This window comes from Orbicella faveolata, unplaced genomic scaffold (assembly GCF_042242905.1).
Source record: "Orbicella faveolata isolate gen_17 unplaced genomic scaffold, um_ofav_v1 contig_48, whole genome shotgun sequence".
Lineage (NCBI taxonomy): Eukaryota > Metazoa > Cnidaria > Anthozoa > Scleractinia > Merulinidae > Orbicella > Orbicella faveolata.
Genome location: NW_028301578.1, coordinates 13082299 through 13103216, shown reverse-complemented (window position 1 = coordinate 13103216; position 20918 = coordinate 13082299). Strand labels below are relative to the sequence as shown.

General features: G+C 40.0%; 2 protein-coding genes and 1 long non-coding RNA gene across 5 annotated transcripts; 1 reads left to right on the top strand and 2 right to left on the bottom strand.

The window, feature by feature from the left end:
- Positions 1-1152: 1152 nt before the first annotated feature.
- On the bottom strand, positions 1153-6207 carry LOC110039723 (uncharacterized). Of its 2 annotated transcripts, none has more exons than XM_020744868.2 (2): positions 6069-6207; positions 1153-3971 (listed from the first exon to the last, which is right to left on the bottom strand). In XM_020744868.2, the coding sequence occupies exons 1-2, from the start codon at positions 6090-6092 to the stop codon at positions 1740-1742; spliced, it is 2256 nt and encodes a 751-aa protein (XP_020600527.2). In that variant the 5' UTR covers positions 6093-6207; the 3' UTR covers positions 1153-1739. The 2 variants fall into 2 exon arrangements, with proteins under 2 accessions (XP_020600527.2, XP_020600529.2); XM_020744870.2 differs by lacking the exon at positions 6069-6207 and adding an exon at positions 5754-5832.
- Positions 6208-8529: 2322 nt separating this feature from the next.
- Positions 8530-16207, top strand: LOC110039730 (ZP domain-containing protein-like). Of its 2 annotated transcripts, none has more exons than XM_020744876.2 (6): positions 8530-8715; positions 11036-11171; positions 11672-12034; positions 13301-13508; positions 14281-14597; positions 15122-16207. In XM_020744876.2, the coding sequence occupies exons 2-6, from the start codon at positions 11102-11104 to the stop codon at positions 15343-15345; spliced, it is 1182 nt and encodes a 393-aa protein (XP_020600535.2). In that variant the 5' UTR covers positions 8530-8715; positions 11036-11101; the 3' UTR covers positions 15346-16207. The 2 variants fall into 2 exon arrangements, with proteins under 2 accessions (XP_020600535.2, XP_020600536.2); XM_020744877.2 differs by lacking the exon at positions 8530-8715 and adding an exon at positions 8736-10965.
- A 1070-nt stretch (positions 16208-17277) lies between these two features.
- Positions 17278-20918, bottom strand: LOC110039736 (uncharacterized). The gene is made up of 3 exons (XR_002295563.2): positions 20803-20918; positions 18120-18224; positions 17278-17711 (listed from the first exon to the last, which is right to left on the bottom strand). It is a non-coding gene; the product is annotated as an uncharacterized LOC110039736 (long non-coding RNA).

Sequence of the window (20918 nt, the reverse complement as noted above, 5' to 3'; positions counted from 1 at the left end):
TAGACATCATTTGATACACGGATTTGTTGGAAAGGACGACTGTTCGGTAGTCTGGTGGCCCTTGTTATTTCGTGGACTTCAGGAGGAAAGCTAATACCAACATGTCCCATTAAGATCTTGTAGAACATAGTAGTTTGAAAGAGGAGTCGACGATCTTCAAGGGAATCCCAACCAAGATGTTCGATCATTGGAGTAACATGACTAAACTCGTGTTGAGGTTTCTGCCCGTCTCACCAATGTAGGAAGCCTGGCAGTCGGAGCATTTGATCTTGTAAACTGCTCCCTCTCTGTTGTTAGGTTCGTCTCTGTCTTTTTCGTTGATCAGTAAGTGTCGTAACGTAGTTGTAGGTTTGTAGGCTACACGAATGTTGTAGGGCTGTAGGATCCGTGAGATGGTCTCAGAAGTGCCCTTAATGTAAGGTATAGTCACTGTAGTAACAGGTGTAGGGTTCCTTTTCGTAACGTCAGCTTCAGTAGGTCGGTAAATGTTTCGTCTAATAAAGTCAGTGTTGTAGTTGTTTTTGTGACAAACACGTTCAAGGTATCTGTTTTCGTCACGTAAGCTGTCCGGTGTGTCACAAACTAGTTGCGCTCGTCTCGTCAAAGTCTTTATAGTCGTGGCTTTGTGTGAAGTCGGGTTGTAGGATGATTCGTCAAGTAATCTGTCGGTATGCGTCGGTTTTCTGTACACTGTCGTTCGTAGTTCGTTGTTGTCGTGGCTTACCAAACAGTCTAGAAAAGGAAGTTTTCCATTTTCTTCGATCTCTTCAGTAAACTGGATGTCGGCGTTCTGTTCGTTTAGGTGGTGGTGAAAATCATCAATTTCGTCTTTGTGAACGGCGGTAAAGGTGTCGTCAACGTAGCGTAACCAAAGCGGTATCGTTTGTCGGCAAGTTGCAAGGGCGCGTTCCTCCACGTGTTGCATCACAATTTCTGCGACAACAACAGAAACAGGCGACCCCATGGCTGTTCCATGCAACTGTTTGTAGTGTTTACCGTTGTACTGGAAGTAAGTCGATGTAAGGCAAAGGTTCAGTAAGTCCATGATGTCCTCTGTCGGTAACGGTAGTTTAACAGAAGATTGTTGTATAGCGCTCTGGGTACACTGTAATGCCAATTGTCAACCACTTACTGACAAATCAAGACGCAAACTACAATCTACGGAGAACTTTATTGACGCTATTAAGACAGTACAGATACCTGACGACTACAAACTTGTGTCTTTTGATGTGAAATCACTGTTCACCAGTATTCCACTTCAATTAGCATTACAGTCACTACAAACAAAAACTTCTTTTGATATTAGGAAAACTCATTACAAAGCTCGTAACATACAATATTAACCATACCTACACTATTGACACTACTAACTAACAATATTTGCGATATTTACGATGCTCACAATATTTTGGTGGCCAAATTGTTATTGTTATTATCATTATCATTATCATTGTCATTGTCATTGTCATTGTCATTGTCATTGTCATTGTCATTGTCATTGTCATTGTCATTGTCATTGTCATTGTCATTGTCATTGTCGTTGTCGTTGTCGTTGTCGTTGTCGTTGTCATTATCATTATCATTATCATTATCATTATCATTATTGAAATATAAGAGTACCTTGCACGGAGACTAACAATAAAGATTCAATAATACGGGCTACGCATTACAAGAAGTCATTAACGGGTTCCTCGTAACTGGCCCCTAGTAACGGACCCCAAGTAACCTTGATCATGGCTTCACTGTTTTGCCACGTAAGTAACAATTGCATCGTGAACACACTGGGAAAGACGGACGTCATCTTTTTTTCCAAAGTTACTCTTGTGGGCTACGAACTGAAGGAGATTGGGAACGAAATACATCCCGATGGTTTGCGCTATGGTAAATATGGTGGAAACTTCCTTTTCCTTGTGAAAAACATTTTTGATCCACATAGCAATCAAAACGTAAAATGTCATCAGAAACACTTCCACGAAGATGAACATCATTTGTCTTCTCAGAGGGTCGCATGTCTCAATGCAAAAATCGAGCAAGGTTCTTGACAGGTAAGTGGCGAAATGATCACGGTAAAGGATAACTTTTGGAGGTTGTGGGTCATTTTTCAATTCTATTGTCAGTAATGCACCATTAAGGTGAGCCATCCTTTCAAAAGCCTGTGGATTTCTTGCGGTGCAGTCGCTATTGAGTCGATTCAGATGATCCAAATTTTCAAGTATTTTAACGACTTGGTCACGAACTCTGTCATAATTCTCCCTCACATCCTTGGCAATTTTATACAGAACAATGGAAACAGAACCGACAAGGGCAACGTATCTGAAAGCCATGGTTGGAACCAGCACTGCTCCAATGTAAGTGAACATTGTAACTTCAGCCAGCAGATAACAACAGAACATCACAGCTACAATCAAATAGACGAGAAACGCAGCTAAAATCACACCATGAACAAAACAAATAGCGCTAAGAAAGACGTTGTATCCGCGCCAATCCCACTGTTTGTGCCACGCCTGCTGAACATTGTCTATCGTTTCGGTATAAATTGCCAGAAATAGTACTTTGTAAAAATAAAACGCCGGTGTAAGGTAGTAAAGAAAGGCGGCTGTTATAACGAATGCGAAGGTAACAGCACAAAGAAACACAGATATAACGATCTCAATTAATGTATGATGCTTGAAAAGTTCTGCCCAAGTTTTCGCGAACAGGGCTGGAGGTACCTTGAAACTATCTTCAACCAGCATTCCCCAAAACCGGCGATCTGATATGAGGTAAATTCGCTCTAACATGCAATGGGCGAGGAATTGGTATTCTCTCTTCCGTGCATTTTCTCGAAATACTCCTTCAGGAAATTCCCACAGCCCTAAAAAATGTGTGGGGTGCACATCTTTGAGATAGACACTCAAAAACTCTGGGATTAACGCTGCAACTAGAAAGGTCACAGAAAACATTACGAAGTAATTCTGATAGGACGTGTACCACAGACGAAATGAAGTCACGATGGCAAACGAAACGAAGAGAAAGCGACGAATTCGTGACTTGATACCTTTTCTTTCCTCCATGTAGAAGCACAATATGCACCGTAGAAAACGTCCGAAGTAAACTGGGCTTTTAAAGGTGGGGCAGAAGTCCTTGTGGTTTAGACCCGCCGGATAGTTAATCGCGGGCGGCTGCGTACTCGGAAAGTAATGAACAAGAAGCGGAGAATAAAGCCAAAGAATGATCGCAATGATCAAAATCACGTAGTATTTCCTTAAAAGTTCTTTCTTATGCAATTGGCCCTCCTTGTCGAAACAGTTGTAATGAACAAAGTCGTTTTTTGAAATCCCTTTTCCAAGATAAGGTCTTTTCGTAAACAGTTGCCTCAAAAATCGCCAGTAGTAGAATATATCCGGTATCGCGGTGTTCGGATTCCGTATGACATCATTAACTTCATAGTCGAGCTGAAAACAGATGTAGTTCCAGTCCTGCTTGTCCTTCACCGTGACATTAGCCACGAACTCCTGAATAACTCTCCGAGATAAAGAGCATCGAGGTTTCATAAGTTTGGCGCAGGCCTTGTTACAGTAGCCCGAAATGTCCCACTTTCCATCAGGCCCCCAAAAATCGTCTGTGATTATTCCCATAGTTCCTAGCGATAAGACGTTGAAATTGTGAGGGAAATGAAGCATGTATTCATGTGTATCAGCCACTGATACCCATGTTTCAAACTCGTCCCTCGCCTGTTTCCATTTCCCTTGTGTGTCGAGATAATAAACAGGACCCTTGAAACGGAGAAAGTGTTTGTGTGGTCGGTACTTCAACCGGTCGATAATTTTTTCTGTCATATCAGCTTGGTTGACCCAAATAAATTCACACAGTTGGTCTGAAGCCGAACAACTCTCAGCAGAACAAATGTCGACGGAAGAACAGCTTCCGAACAGGCAGCCAGTAACAATGAGAAGGCCAGACACAAAATAGAGCCGAAAGGGAGACACCATCTAAAATAAGGCACCAAAATTATAAATGCGAACAACTCAGAAGGCTTTTGTATGAATATCTGAATTAGATATGGAATCCACACCAAGCTCATTATACACTGTCAATAGACCGAGGTATTAGGCTAAGATATCCATTCAGACTCATTGATGTGTCAGAACTGATTTAAAAAACCAAAAAAAAAAAAAACTGGTCAGATGAGAAATTATAATTCAAATATATCCCTTCACAAATATATCCGTCAGTACCGTCGCTTGCAGGGTTTTTGAACACTTATATGGGAAGAGGGCAACCCTAAAACACGGAAACTGGAAACCGGGAACCAGAAACCGAAACCGGAACCGGAATCCAGAATCCAAAAATTAAAGAAAACAAATTCTTTAAATACGCGAAAGCAACTTTGCATAGCTTTTGCCTGTTAAAATCAAGAAGCCAAGTAAAAAGGAGCTCAAACTTGACCTTTTTTGGAACGAGGATTCCCCGTCTGTCGAAATTCGTGCAACCGTTATTTCTAATGAGGGTTATAATTATGAGAATTTAAATAGCCTGCGTCCTAATTTGATTCTAAGTACCCTAACAGGTTCTAAAATAAGCTTTCTGGTAATTGCCATTTTGTTTAATAAGTGATCTGCAATTTACCGGAGGTATAAATTTGGCCTTTATGTCTAATAGATACTGAACAAGATAGGAAATGACGTCATGGAGAACAAGGTCTCCGTCAGTGGCAGCTCCTTGTACATCGATGGTTACGCCATCCACTTTCGATGTCCAAAGGTTAATCTGACTCGTTTAAATAAATTTGTTTTTCCCAACAGATACGAGACTTGTTCCAGATCAACACTATTCCACACTGATACTGTTCCAAATCACCACTACTTGGCCATCATATTAAAACAATTTATAGAACTGCTGCACACTTACTTCAGTCTGCTTCTCGCTTGCGAACGGATTGGAACAAAAGTTATTAACAGATGTGCTACTCACCAGTCTTCTCAGAGCAAGAGAATCCGGATTCCGGATTCCGGATTCCGGATTCCATAATTTAGGGTTGTCCATGGAAAGAAGCTGAAATTCCGAGAAACGAAACAATAGAACTTGATATAAACACAGGAGTTCAAAACGATGAGAATTCTGTCAGTCTGACAACAGGCTGCGAGTGAAAATTGTTTTCATTTGGTGAATGTTTCATTAGTTATTGTAATCAAGCGTCCAACACGCCACACTAGTAGGCCACGAAATGTACAACTTAAACGGCGAAAACGATGAAAGCGATAAAAGCGATGAAAAGCGAGCGTTTGCCAAAAACAAAATAAATTACAAGTTATGGGCGAATACCGTGAATAAAAGAAACAGAAATAACGAGCCAAAGGTAGAGGATCAGGCTTACAAACGTTGCATGACTAGGACGGCTAGGAACACGATAGAAGAAAGCGGAGAAGACGGTCAATTGAAACAAGATGACTGTAATGTCGCGATGGAAATGCACAAATAGACTAGAAAAACGCATACAAAAAGGCACTGAAACAAAACGAACTTATGCGAAAAACACTAACAGAATATTGATAACGTGAAAGCGAGATAAACGAAAAGAGTACCATGATGACGGAAGAATGCGCGCACAAACGGAAATGCGGCCATGCGGCGGCGACATTACTTCTTTGCTACTTGTCTGATTTACCACGGAACTACAACAGTTAAGAAGCAGAAAAGAAAACGGATGATTAGGCCAGCTACTTTCACATTCTCTTTGCACAGCTATAAATATAAACTACTCAGCTACTCACCGTAACTTACTTGCTAACGGCATTCAAGTTTTTCTAATTTTCCAGACAGACACGCTGTGTCTAATATTCAAATAAGTTCGGCTAGCTTATGGGTCACGACGTATACTGACATATGTCAGATGTCTAAGTCGTTTCTTTACAATATTTCAGACCCATTTTAATTTATTTAAATGCATGCCTTCTTCGGAAATAACAGCAGGGCAAGTTCTGAGAAAGCCTGCTAACATTACCCCATCCCTCCCTTGGAATAACAGTTTAGTTATTCCATGAGACACTACGAGTGAAAGGAACCAATATGGCGACCATCGTACGTACCAAGAGGGATGTTCGTGTTGTCATTTTTCGTTCCTTTTAGCGGCCTTGCTATACGTCAGTCATTACCCGCAAGACACAATCCAAATCTGAAGAAAAAGAAGGGCCCAGTAGCGGACAATAAGAAAAAGAAACAGCTGGTCATTCGCAAACCGACTGAAGTCGTGCCCCGTGTAGATCTAGAACCAGGCATGAGTTGTTAGACGCTTCTAGATTACGAAAGCCGATCAAGTTATTATCACCTGAAGAGCAAGAGAGACGAACTTTGCTGTTGAAAGAATGGTCTAGGTACAAGATGAAGCAGCACAAGGAAGATTTACAGCGCGTTCAAGAGCTGGAACGTTGCCGTGAGGAAGCTTTGAAAGAACTGAACAAGAGCTCGCGGCGGCCATAGACCAAGATGGGACCGGACCGGACCGGACCGGACCGGATCACGGTTCGAATCCCGGACCGGATCACGGACCAGATCACGGATCGGATCACGGATCGGATCACAGAAAAAAAAAAAAACGTTTTAAAGAAAAAAAAAAACCAAAAAGAAATCAAATCGTTTATAAGATAATAATAAATAAAAATAAAAGTTGAAAACTAAAATATGTTAGTTAACAATTATTCACCGAAGTGGAGGTAAATATCCATCACTTTCACCGACACTGAGGTGAATAATTGTTTTAGTATATACCACACAAGCTGAATAATTAGTGGACCAAAACGTTCTTTTATGTGTGACAAGCGGTCGGAAATTTTAAAATCTCTCCCGCCTGCTGTTCGGAGGTTAATACTGACTTGCTAATCACCTCCGAGTTGACCAATCAGAGCGCGCGAAAATGACTATTCACTTGTGTGGTATATACTAAATGAAAATAAGAATCCCGAATTTGACTCAAGTAATGACATGTTAATTACAGAGAATGACAAGAAGTCATTTAAAGAGCCACATAAGCGCCTAATTTACGACGAATTGAAATTATAATGAACAGGCAGATGTAGTTATATTTGAACGTTAGTTGGCTCGAAGCTTGCGTGAACTCCCATTCACGTTTTTGAAATTGTCAGTATCAGTAGCTCATTCTCGGCTACATTTTCGTGTCATACGTGAACGTTGCAGTTGACGATACAGTTAATGAGAAAACGTACGTGCGAAAGCTCAAGGACATGACTTGCTTTAAAAAACTAGCCTAGTTTTTTCAAGTTCGTCATTTGTAGTCCTTGTTAATCTTTGCCATCCCTAACGATCCTGGTATCGTTTTGATTTTTTCTTGCCTCTTAAGTGTTTTCTACCCTAGAACACGATCATTTCAAGGTTTTATTCTATTTAAAGGCAACTCTTTACGACCTTAAAAAATGACTCTAAAAATCGTGACGTAAGTCCTAAAATGTTGTTTAAAATGTTGCGTTATCGTTCAGACTATCGATGTTATTCCTAGAATTGTTTGTAAAACAGCCATATTTCGTTGAAATACAAATGGTTTGTTTCGTTTTATTCCAGTGCGAAATATCGTATTCCAAACTCATATCTTGTAAAAGTATAGACTAGTCTCAAAAACGGAAATTGTTTGAAATCATCAGGTGTTTAATTTGTTTCGTGTGTTTTTGCTTTTTGTGTTTCGATTCATGCGTTCGTCCTATTATTACCATGCTGACTCGTTTTAAGACAGTTTACCTTTGATATTATAAAGAAATAAAGGAATATCACAACTGAATTAAATAAAACGTTCTGCTCACAGTAGTCACTCTAGTGCAATTTGCTCAGCAAAATTTTGAATTTTTTTCCTTGATCCGATCCGTGATCCGATCCGTGATCCTGTCCGATCCAGATTTTGTCGACGCCGGAAGAGCTCGTGCTATCCTTTTTTTTTTTTTTTTTTTTGCATTGCAGACAGTTCATCTGATGCCAGAGAAATATGGATTACAATGCTAATCCGGGATTAAAAGGGACAAGTCTCTGTGATAAGCCGCTTTAGGCACTTGCACTGATTGGGAGACATGTTATATTGCTGGGTCAAGATGCCTACCAAGTACACACAAGACGACATGTCTATAGCCAGATAAATGATGCTTTCCCAGTGGTCTATTTTGTCACGGGGACAGTACAGGTCGCCTGATAGTGCACAAGAGACAACACTAGAAATTTGTGTTACAGAGACTTTGATCAGCCAATCATAATCCAGAATTACGATGTGTTATTTACACTGGTGTAAAACTTTTTGCACTTTTTGGTGTTACACTTGAACTGCACTGCTCTCAGCCAATCAGAATCGAGTAATTTTTTCATGTATATTATAAGGCAAGAGACACGTAAATTACGTGCCTCAGGTTTACAAGGTTTACAAGGTTTACAAAACGAACAATCTGGTAATAAAATTAAAATATCAAAATAGTGACGTCTGTGGGCAAAACCGCGCTTTTGTCCTGCATGAAATGAGCACCAATCACATGTTTGCGTTCAAGTGTGGACTTAAGCGGTCAGCATTCTCCGCAGTTTGTGGAATTACAGTAGTGTGAACGACAAAATCTACGTGCGATCTCGCTGTTTGCCGACTCTAAGTAAAGACAGAGAGGGAAATAAGAAAATGTGAACTGTAGATGAACTTATCGGAGTTCTTTATTCAGGAGGTACGTCAAAAGAAGACGATTAAACTGGAAAACGGTGAGTTGTATTTGCTGTAATTAAGTTCCGGAGCTAATGTCGCAAACACAACGAGTTACGTTTTGCAAGAAAACTAAACTAGAAATTTCGATATAAACCGGCAAGGAAGCGTTCTAATCGATTTTGTTTTGCTGAACCAAAACTTCTCAGGTTCGTAGGCGAGAGTTCGAGTAAGATAAGCTGAGTTTTGGCCTAGTTGATCAAGCGTGGCTTAAGTTGGTTATGCATATTATAAAAGAAGGTTCCTTTTTCAGCTTTTTGAAAACATTCGCGATGAACTGCGATGAACTTTGCTACCCGTTGGCTTTTTGCAGGCCACATCATTGTGAATCATAATGGGATCTAAATTACTTGTTTGAGTTTTATCACATCTCCGTAGAAACAAACAAGAACTTGAACTTAGAAGATTGCAACCAAATTCCTATATTGGAGTTGTTGATCACTTGTTACTATGAGCACTTGTTGCTTTACGATTTCAATGGATGCCTTCAGTTCTTGAGAGTAACGGATATTGATGGTTAGGTGACCCGCCAAACATTTATCTAACCCGTTAATTCAGTCACAACTCTAATACCAAAAACCTAACCGGTACAAAAAAGTCTGTTGTTCATGATGTTTTTTTTTTTCGTTTGTTTTTTCACATGTCGTTTCACGCCGCTTATTTTGATCATTCTGGGTTTGTTAGCCAGGCAAAAAAAAAAAAAAAATGATAATAATAAATAAATAAATAAATAAATACTTAGCCGTGGTAATGGGAATTTCCCGCTTTGTAGTTGAAATTCACATGTTCAGCTCAAAGTGACTTATAAATAGTATGCTAACTAACTGCGAAATGTTCCGTCGCTTTTAAATTTATCAACCTTCGGCCGAGTCTAATTCCATCCATAGCATTCATAAAGTTAACTTGCTGAATATCTATTAATAACCTTACCCCTAACCCTAACCCAAAGAATGTATAAACCTAGAAACTAATATTACGTCTGAACTTGATTAAAATGATATTTCTCCGTATTCAGACACAAATTAAAATCTAGTGATTCGGAGGGCTCGAGCTTCACTACTTTCTAACAGCTTTAATTTCGTTAGCAAGTATTCAGTGTATGCATAAATTTTTAACTTTGCATAATACAATCTAATGTTTTTTTTTCCGCGCTCGCTGCAATTAATCTAAAACCCAGTCGACTTATGCCACGTGCAATTTATGCTTACTGTTTTCTCGAATCTCAATGAAAGAATACGAACACTAGCTTCTCTAAAGATGTCATATTGGATCCAAACGTAATCACCGTGGTTTTATTATGTGACGCTCTAAACCACGCCTCACTGAACTTAGTTAAGTGTGTTCTTGACGAGCTAGAGATATTTTGCCTCAAGCGATCACTGAACCTTAACCTTGAAAAAAGGCTTTCATCAATGTTTATAATTTGAGAACTGAGAAGTTTATGATCAGTATACCGCGGCAATATTCATATCTCTTTTCTGCACCCAATCCTAAGTCTATTTCTTTTTCGTGTTGTAACAATTTCAAGGTGATTGAACGGTCCTATATAACAAGGCCTAGGAGAATGAAGTATTTATGAAGAAAGTCAGCAGATTCTATGCTAGAGGATAAATAAAAAGCTTAAAAAAATCCGCTGGCATAACTTGTTTCGAAACTCCTTAAACGACGATTATTTTCGACGTATATATTGCTGCCACCCCAACCTGTAAATAGTTTGTAAATATTATCATCGAATTCGTTTAGTACTAAGCCAGATATGAAAACTTAGCCAGATAATTAAATAACAATAAAAAGAAATTTGGAAATCAAATCCAAGCAGAGCATACAACACATCCCTCACGGCATGCTAAGCTGATTTTACGATTCTCTTGATCACGTATACTCCCAAGGCAGAGGGATCGATTTTGAAACTCACATTAATCATGGTAGCTCGCTTTACATGCAGGCTTTTCCCGCAGTTCGTCCTAAACTTCTAGGAAAAAGCAATTCTAACAAGCAAGTCAAGGCTCGTTTTCCACCGCTCACTTGTGTCCGGTTTTGGGGGAGCGGGAGTTTCTTTCTCGAACTGCGGCTGATAATCTAGCCTACCTCCTGCCCCAAAATAAAATGCTCCTCTTCTTCATCCAGCAGCTTAGTCCAGTCCCTGAACTCTCTCTTCCCTGCTTCATATAGGAATAGGGTTAAAATCCCTATATAAAGTGTTGAGGGACTGAACAACCGATGGTTCACCGCATTGTCACAATATTAAGGTAACAAAAATGATTCATTCTTGGGATCATTTTACCGTCTCAACACCAATATCGCTTTCCTTTTCTTCAGCTGTATAACAGTCACCGTAGGTCATCTAAGTGAAACCTTCTTCGAGCAAGAAGAGGCGCTGGAGACATGACACGCATCTTGAGATTTTTTCTCGTCCTGCTGTTTGGATCAGTCCAAGATGGTGCTTCTGCTCAAGGTAGATTCATTATAGTCACTGCTTTACTTTGAATTCGCCGGACGTCATTTAATAGAGATGCCTCAATGAAGTAATAAAACAATTCTAGCGAGAGTAAATATGCGTTCTGACTTTCAAACGGAGCAGTTTATCTAAATACGATATGGGAGAAGAGTGAAGTTGAATGCAGTTTCAGAAATCCTTGCAATTGGGGACAAAAGTAGGTTGCATTATTTGACTAAACTGACGGTTCTCCGACATACTTTTTTAGTTTGTTTACTTGATATTTGTTTTAGTTTGGAATCTATGCACGCTCATGATTTTTTCATCTTTGCAAAACCTGCGCAAGAACTGAAATTGAAGTAGCGTATCGCGCCACGTTATCTTTGGCTCAACATTTTCCACCAGAACAGCGTTTGCTGGTCACGTTTAACTAAACTGTTTAGCCACGTTACGTTTCCGACAAGCCACATCCTACCCATTGAGCGAGATTTTTCTTTTTATCTATATTTTTTCACCAGATCTGGGGACTTATTCCTCGTGTTTCTCAGAGCACATGCTGGTAGAAGTGGACCTCACCCAAAATCCCGTTCTTGTTCCCAGTGAAATACATCTTAACGACATCAACTGCAGAGCAACTGGGATCAACGCCACGTTTGCCTCGTTTAAAATACCGCTCAGTGGCTGTGGAACGATTCGAGATGGATCAGACCCTCATGTTTTGGTTTTCTCCAATACTGTGCGCTGGTCTCCGCAGCAACAACCTGGCCAAATCCAGACCCGTATATACGGGTTCCGGTCCCGTATTATCTGTAGGTACGCTCGCAATGGTACTGTAAGCGTTTCAATAGAACCTATTCAAGGGATTTCAGTCGATCAAACAGGTACGAAATATTCTAAGTCCTTTTGTTTGTGGTTAATCATATGTCTTGCTGTAAAGAACCGAGATAAGGTCAGTTTTATATCGTGTAATCATGGTTACAAGTAAAGGAGTTCAGTCACGGTATTTTGAGTTATTTTGGCCACGTACTAAATTACTTTTAAATTGAAGGAAATTTGAAAATAGTAGTTTACTAAGATAGAAAGACACCAAAGAGATAGCAAAAAACCACAAAGGAACAAGGATGGTTAAAGATGGAGCAGATTGACACGGATTACAAAAGACGAACTTGAAAAAATTAGGCTAAATTTTTCGAGATGCACAAACGGCGCCGTAGCTCCTTTAATTGTATGAGGTAGCGCTGGCCCATCTACTCACGCACTCTCCATATTTGTGTTAACAAATAGCTCTGTATTTGTTCTGATGTATAAAATCACCTAAAAACAACAGAAATTCTTAAGATCTGAGTCTGCCTAAGTTGAGAAACACTAAAGAGGCAATGACAAATCAAAGAAAGACAAGGATGGGCAAAATTGGGAAAGATTGAGTGGGATTACCCTCAGATTACCGGTGAATAAGTTTGAAAGCTGCTACGTGAAATTGCCTATCATCAAACGTGACCCGGCACCAGCATCAAGAAAGGACGATCTATAGATCACCCTCTTTTACCAGTATACACAGGACTGACAGGAGCCCATCACCCGGAGCCTCCATGCGTATTATAACGTAGCGTCAACCCTTTCCCGTATCATTTTATTTTTAGAACTGTAATTAGCGCAAGGGTCCCTTGGTTTCCCACGAAATATCTTGTTTCTGCAGATAGACTGAATGCAAAATAGAGGACAAAAGTGGGGTCTCAGTCTTTGTTGTTACAAACTAAAAGAACGGTCTTAGCTGGGGGTATCATTGGGTATTGAAAAGGGGTCATGTGAAAACTCCCACAAGAGCTGTTAATTTCTAAAAATAGAAAGATACGGGAAAGGGTTGACCCACAGGGTTTGCATAGGAGAGGCATCTTGGAGGCTCCGGGTGATGGGCTCCTGGTATACAAAACATTTTCAACATTTAATCGTCGCTGAGATCCCACAAAAACACATCAATGTATCACAATTTACAGCTTTATTAACTGACTCTATCACGATCTTCTCATTTCTTGCCCGTCTCTTGCTGTCTCCCATTTTGATTGACAGCGTTACCTGGTAAGGCCTTTTTTACATCACGATAACTGAGTATCAACAGCATCGTTTATCGCCTGTCTTTTTTGTTTCAGTTTATGGAACATTTTCATTTTCATTTGAAATATTCCAAGAAGCCAACAGGCAAAATAAGCGAGACCTCGATGTCCTGGTGCTTCCTGGTACTCCTCTGTACTTCAGAGTTCGGGTAATATCACCTGACTCAGACCTGGTTCTGCATCTCAGTAGATGCTGGGCTAGAAACAGCGACGGAGATGGTCCACCTGCCTTCATTGAAAAAGGGTAAGAGTTAATTAATTAAAAAAGAAAATGACAGAATAATAAGTGTTTGATACAGCTGCCTTACGAATGCTTACATCGCGCTTAAATTAAATGCTATTTTAGTGACATATCTGACATATCAAGAGATCGCCGGGGTCTTTTTTTTCAATTCCACACAACGAGAGGAGAGTTAAAAAACACGACGCGCAGTGGAGTATTGATATTTTTGACAAAATTCCCAAACAATAACCCAAGACCGTGACGGTACCCGGTGTTTGGGTATCTAATCTTAATTAGCATAGATTTCTACGATTTTATTTCTCTGTTTTCTCCTTTTCTCAAGACAGTGTTTGACCACATTTTCGTGAAACACCTCAAAGCTCGTCAAAAATACTCTGCTGCGCGTTGTATTTTCAACTCCCTTCCCAGTGTTTGGAAGTGTGGTCAAACACAGTTTTTAAAGCTCAAAGCGAACAAAGAAAACCCTGTTTTTACCAAGAAAATCTATTTTTACGGTTTTTCTACATAGTACCGGCTAGCTATGTAGCAAACGCGACAGAAGCCCCAAATTAAAACGGCTTGCATTGGAATCTTCCGAAAACTAACGTAGCAAGCTTTGCGTAGAGATATTTTTTATTCTGTGTTGAGAAAATAGGAGAGGAACTGAAGAGCTTTGCATAATTAATAGCGAAGCGCTAAATTTTCACAAAAATCGAAAAAAGATACACATCAACAGTAAGGAGAATTACTACTCTGGTCAAGCCGTACTCAGTTCTTTTCCTATTTAACACAGATGCAATAGTGAAACTGATGACACCCTGGTTTATCAATGTGATGCGACTTCATCAATTCAAGACTTCCACCTCAACGCCTTTCGGATACTCAATTCTTCCAACAATCTGGTCTTTTTCTTATGTGACGTCATAGTTTGCCTGAACAACGGGAACAGTTCCATTTGCGAAGATCGCTGCAACAATTGTACCGCGCCGGGCGCGGGAGGGAATGGAAGAAAGAGAAGGTCGTTGGGGGAGAATGGGTACGACTTAGGCTCTAACACATACTCTCTCGCTGTTGGTCCCTTTTCAGTCAAAGAACAAGAAGATGGAGAAGGTTTGAAGATTTGATTTGACTTTTTTTCCTCTCCGCACCGTTGACTGATTTATCTACCGTCACGTTTTGTGACATTTGTTAACCTCGTTCCCAGTGTGCGCTCGGGGTAGTTTTTCAAAATAGCGACTGAGAGAAGCCATCTTCTTAAAAAGCAACTTAGAAGACGCTGGGACAAGTTTTCCAATTGCTTTTGTAAATACGCACTGTAATTCAAAGCGTCTCTTCTCAGTGCCAGTCCCATTGACCAACCGTCTTTAGTGGGGAATTTTTCATTCGGTTTAAGAAGAGGGGGGGGGGGGTATGAACTTGTGCCCTGCTCTAATTTCTTTGGCCCCCTCCATCTGATTTTTTCTGGATCCGCCCCTGACGGTTTCCATGACCTCTCTTCTTCCTGCTTTATTGAGCGCGGGAGGGGCGGAACGAGAAGATCCTGGGAACGAACTCGATGTCCCATTGGATATAACTGAAATTACTAAAACCATAAAGATCAAAATCAACCATGACATGCTCTCTGTGTCTTTTAGATCTAAAAAATCAAGGAGACGTTGACGAAACGGGAAATCAGCTTTCCCTGACTATGGTGATAATCCTGTGCGTAGCGTCACTTGTGGCTGTTGCTATGATCTGCGGGACTATTGTAGTTGTGGTTATGTACAAGCGATGGTCAGCGAAACACGAGGCCCGGACCACAGAGAGCATAATACCACCGGCGACTAGAGCCAAGAAACCTAAGGTCCTTAAATTATAAGTACAAGCGAAAGCTGTCCCCGCTTAGTATACACCAAGCCATATTTTTGGGTCGGTTTGTGACGCGTGGCAAAACTGCTCACATATTTACTCGTGTTTATTAACCTGTATTTTAAACATTTTAGCTTGTTTACACAAGCCGCTGTTTTGGCTGACGCTACGAGCTTGATTAAGCTTGTGTAATTTAAGTTATTTTAGCTTGTATCTCAACTTTTTAATTTTGTTTTTAACTTGTTTTTATGCCTGTATTCGCAACTTTTTGGAGTTTGTTTTTTACTTCACTAATTTGGCCCGGGAGTATATCTGCTCTTGTTTTAGCCCGTTTTAACTTTTTGTAGGTTGCACGACCTTTTTTGATCAACTGATCACAGAGCAGAGTGAAGACAAGCTAAAGATTTACAGAAAGATTTTTCCCAACATACGATTTAAATTTTTCCACCAATGCAAGTTGCCTGTCAATGTCTTGCGACTCCGCAGGAACATCACTGGTATCTGCTTTTGCGTAACGGCTAAATATAGAAACAGCTTAGAAATTCAAGGCTAACTAAATCATAACTCATATAGAATTTCAGTAAAAGTGGCAGAAAACCACTAACATATAAGGCTAATAACTGCTTGAACAGTTTGTAGTCAGTTTGGTTCTGTGTTGGTTGTTCGAATTCACTTCCCCAGGCCAAATATCTTACCTCTACTCTCTGGACATACATGACAAAAATGAGTAGTGAAGGAGCAACAAAATCACTCTCGAACACCCAGTTTGGACTTTCATTGTGTCCTTGTATTGTAAGAATTGGTTTTTTTGTCTATACTTTAAGTAAAGCGGTTTTTAAAAATTAAACTGATTGCACAGTTTCGTAACCAAAGCTATATCCCGTTCAACACAAAGTTTTTTATTTGAAGGTTTGTCTTTTTGACCCACGGGTTGTTCCCTAAGTCAGGCCTCATTGTGAGTGTCGGGGAAACTTGTTCAAATATCCCCTTTAAATCCATTCCAAATAGTGGCAAATACCCTACCCCCAACCGAATGATGTCAAATTCCCGCTCCCCGGGCCACATCATCTAGTCCGTGGCCCGGGGTACGCCCGGTGAGGATGTTAATATCTGTGATAATAACGCATTAATCGACACGTAACGAAAGACGTTTGTACTTAAAATCAAAAGGCGAAACCATGTTAAGCACCACCTCGTTATGCATTCGGATCACTTTTTTTAGAGAATCAGTGAAGCACTGAACCAGAACTTGTAGAGAGGCAGGGACAACACTCGGACCGGGTCAACTCGGCTTGCTGATTTAAATGAAATTGAGCCCAGGCAGTGCGCGACGGAAACAGTATTTTTCGTGGGAAATGCTGTTTTTAATATTATAAGGGAAAGGGTTGACTCACTTAAGGGTATAATACATATGGAGGCTCCTGTTTGTACCTTGTAGTGTTCATTAATTTCTTTTCGCGTCACTGTCGTGGAGGGAAGTAGAGACTGCATGTAACATTCAAAATTTGACTGTCATTTGACAAAGTTAAAGGGACTTCCAGTTGGGAAACATTGCAAAACAGCTGAAGTTTGGGATATTGGGATGTTTGGCCAAGCTAAAACCATTTCCAATATTTTTTTCAGTGTTTGTGCGTTGAGGGAAAGGGCAATCAACTAATATATTATATTCAGTGAATTTCTGGAATCTAAAATACTGGTTGAAAAACAGAAAAGTTCTAATATTTTTCAACCTAGCATATACACTATCGTTCACACAGGGACAAATATGGCTTTCCTTATACTTTGTGGGCTGTTTAAGGCCTGCATGGTATTGGGGTATGGCCTTCGCAGCTAATACTTGGTTCATCAAACAAGCCTTCTCTCATAACGCGATGACCTAACGACCTTGTAACGCCTGCACAGGGAGACTACCTGAGGTACAAATGGATATAACCAGCAAGTCTTGCAGGACATTAAAATTAATTCAAGTTTAATGAATTGACTGATTTCCTTACTGACACATGTCTTATGTCTTCCCATGCAGTAATGAGGGTTAAAAGGAAAGCCTATCACCCAGAAATTATGATACAAGACAGAAAAATATCAGAAAAAGAACGGGGGACATCACTCCAGTTTTGCTGGTTTGATATCTTCCATAGATAGATAACAAGAACAATTAGACAGATACAAGACACCATTGCTAAAACCTTATTTATCTCAAATTACAATACTGATTTGATGGGTGTAGTCCATGTACACAATATTGACCAGTAACATAGCAAGGTTGACAAAATATTTTACAAAGAAACAGGCAATCTATTGTCCATAGCAGATGTTCTGGAGGCACCAGCCATACTCCATCGCACAAATTGTCTGTGTCTTACAGTAGAAGTAAACCTGAAAATAAAATGACGTTTAAAAAAGTCTAGTCAGTGTTCGCTACTCTTTGATGCATATAAATATTACTGATCACTCCATGTGTTGTATTTAAGGAGAGGGATTCGGAAAGGGGAGGCGGGGGAGAGGGGAGGGGAAAGGGTGAAGGACAGGTTGACCAGGAGCTCATCTAAAAATATGAAGATGAATACTGATTTGGTGTAAAAATCCACAAGCATTTTTCCATGAGCTTTAATCTACTAGTACATTAGCTTAAAATTAACTTTTAAAACAACTTTTGTAGCAAGAGGAGGTTTAAATTAGGTGCCCAGGGAAGACAAACCCAATACTCGCCCTGTAACCCCTGTAACTGGCTCTGGCACCTGAGGGTGCTACATGATTTGAATTCTAACAAGATGATTAACTTACCAGAGACTCTATGGAGCTGGAGGAGGAGCCATGAGGTCAATATCTGAAAATTCCCTAGCTGCGGCAACAGCAAGAATAAATATTGCAGTGTGTTTGATTAGTTGCCTGGGAAACAAAGATATCAGCATTTATCAGAAAATACAAACTTGTAGCTACATTACTTTTTGCATGCTTTTTCTGGAGACTAGATTATTGAATTCTTGAAGTGAACAGATGGACATAAATGGTCACATGCATGAACAACTGCAAAGAAAGAAGAGCCAATTAATGGGTACTCAGCATCATATCAGAATAAATGCTAATGATGCAATAATGTTCAGTTCCATAATGACATTGGTGTAATCCATACAGTGGGCTACAGTAAACCAGACGCGATACGTTGCTTGGACATGAGACACCTCTGAAGGTGCTCTACAGGTATTCAGTAACCTTAACTTCTAGATATTGCGCTCAGCTAAGTGCATTTATAAAGATGCAATGATTTTGGAATTTAAAAATGTTTCATATACATCTGACAAAATCCAAATAATAGTTAGGTTTTTTTTTGTTTGGTGCTGGAGGCACTGAAAATGCTTAGTGGCACTTACTACAAAACAATTTCAGCCTACAGCTGTACATGTACTTCAGATTTTCGGGAGAACCCTGGAGATGGTGTGTTCATTTTAATATATGAACATAGCAAACAGGGTTTTCAATAGCCTGCGAGCAGGTCCATGTTGTAGCACAAGTGCGTGTGGCATAGTTGTGTGCGTGAAATTGAGCAGTGAAGCCACGAGACGAGAAAGTGAGCCTGCTCTGATCTCTGCAAATTTTTTATTTCCACCCCGGAAACTGCAGAAAAGAATAAGTCAGTTAATTTTCACCGGAAGTATGAGCTTTGGCAGCTCAGATTTCTTGGGAAAATTGTAAATCTTTTTCATAACAACATGCACACGCGATATCCGTTGTTGATAAAGTTTTGCCGAAGAAAAACTGTTTAAGTTACTGTCTACTAAGGACGCACACTTGATTCCCAGTCATCTTGCTTTGGCAGTCTGGTCTTTTATGATGCTGGTAAATGGGCAAACACCTTCCTGTTGTTTCGTTGCCTGCTTGCAATCACATACGTTTGTAACTGAATTAACTCTTCCCATATGCAGTCGGCAACACGACAAGTACGTCTTGATTCATTAACATACTTTCAACTGCTATTTCCTGCTCCCTCTTTAGTTTGAAATTTAACCAGAAATAGACTGAAATTTTGTTAAAACATCAATAATAAGAGCACTCAACTCTTCCTCTGACTCCAAATGTGGGTGACTTGTTCTTTTATTATGAGGTAAATTACTGACTCTACGGGGATTTAATCGCTCGTCATCAAACATAATTGCTTGGCAGTTTCCTTGCCTTTCCCACTTTTCGACCAATGGTATTTTACTTTGCTCAGACGAAGCAGAAATGAAAAAATTAAAGAGATCAAGGCAGGCTCACTTTCCGGGTGCCTCTTCACCAGACTCCTTCCTGCCGGATCACTTTGCTCTTTTCCGCTAGCGCGTGTGACTCAAAGGTGAGCCTGCTTGCAGGCTAGCTTTTCAATAAGTTTTGAGATAGCCGTCTGAGTTAACTAAAGTGGACAGCAAACTGATGAATTTTTTAAATAATTTGAGTGAAAATACAGACAAAGTAGGCGGTGGTAAGGGGTTAATTCTGACAAAGTAGGCGGTGATTTTCGCTGGTTGTCGGCTTCTAATGAAACCCCTGAGCAAAGGTCAGTGATGGTTCTATTAAATTAATGCAAAGATCATGTGTCGTATCAAATGCTGTGACACTCAAATGTTTTTCTTTTAATGGACTCATAATTTATGCACGAAACACACTAATACCATCAATAATAATTGATAATAATTATTGATGGTAACACAGAGATACTCCATCAGATTTCCCTTGTTAGTGGTCAGCTGTACCACTTTCATAGAAATGACTTCATCAGACCAAAACTTACTTAGGATTCTTATGACAGTGGTGTGCATGTAAGTCATACAGCAAACACGGTGTGTCTCATGAGACAGTCACAAGAAAAAAGAACTCAACCATCTGTAGCCCAAGCAAAGCATCCGATCTCACTAAGATGATACAAATTGGCACCTTAAACAGTTTCCTCCAGTGATGTCTTAAAACCTATGAAGCAAACTTGGGGTTTTGAACAGTAACTGAAACATGCCCTTTCTAAATTTCTTGAGGAGAACGAAGAGCTCGACAGTGGCTTTCTACTCGGACATAAATGCTTTCACCAAACTAAAATTTCCTTAGGATTATTGTGCCAATGGTGGGCACGTAGATGGGATCCAAGTCATGTAGCAAGCATGTTACTTGTCACATGAAACAGACAGAGCTGAACTGACATATAAAATGGCACATAGTATAAAGTTTCAGCTTTCTTTTGTAGGAAACCAGAGCTTAAATTATATACTATTCTTTTTCGATCCAGGAGTTAATCTATATGTAAGCTTACTGATGCAGATATATATAAGAATAAGGGTGATTCTATTGATTCGTCTTAGCGTGCACATACTTTGGATACGAGCTCCGTGTGGCAGCGTGTGGCCATCGTACCACGTGCGTATGTAACTTGACATACGAATCATCACGGACATATAATCCTCTGAAGGAGAATATAAAATAATAGACGCTCAGGTTTGCTTACCATTTTGTAGGATTTCTGTAGAAGTCCATTACAAACGCTCCTGCCGTACCTAAACGGCTTCTTGTTGGACTTGATTTTCGGATAGCCTTGGGCGCCATGTTGGATTTGAGTGTCAT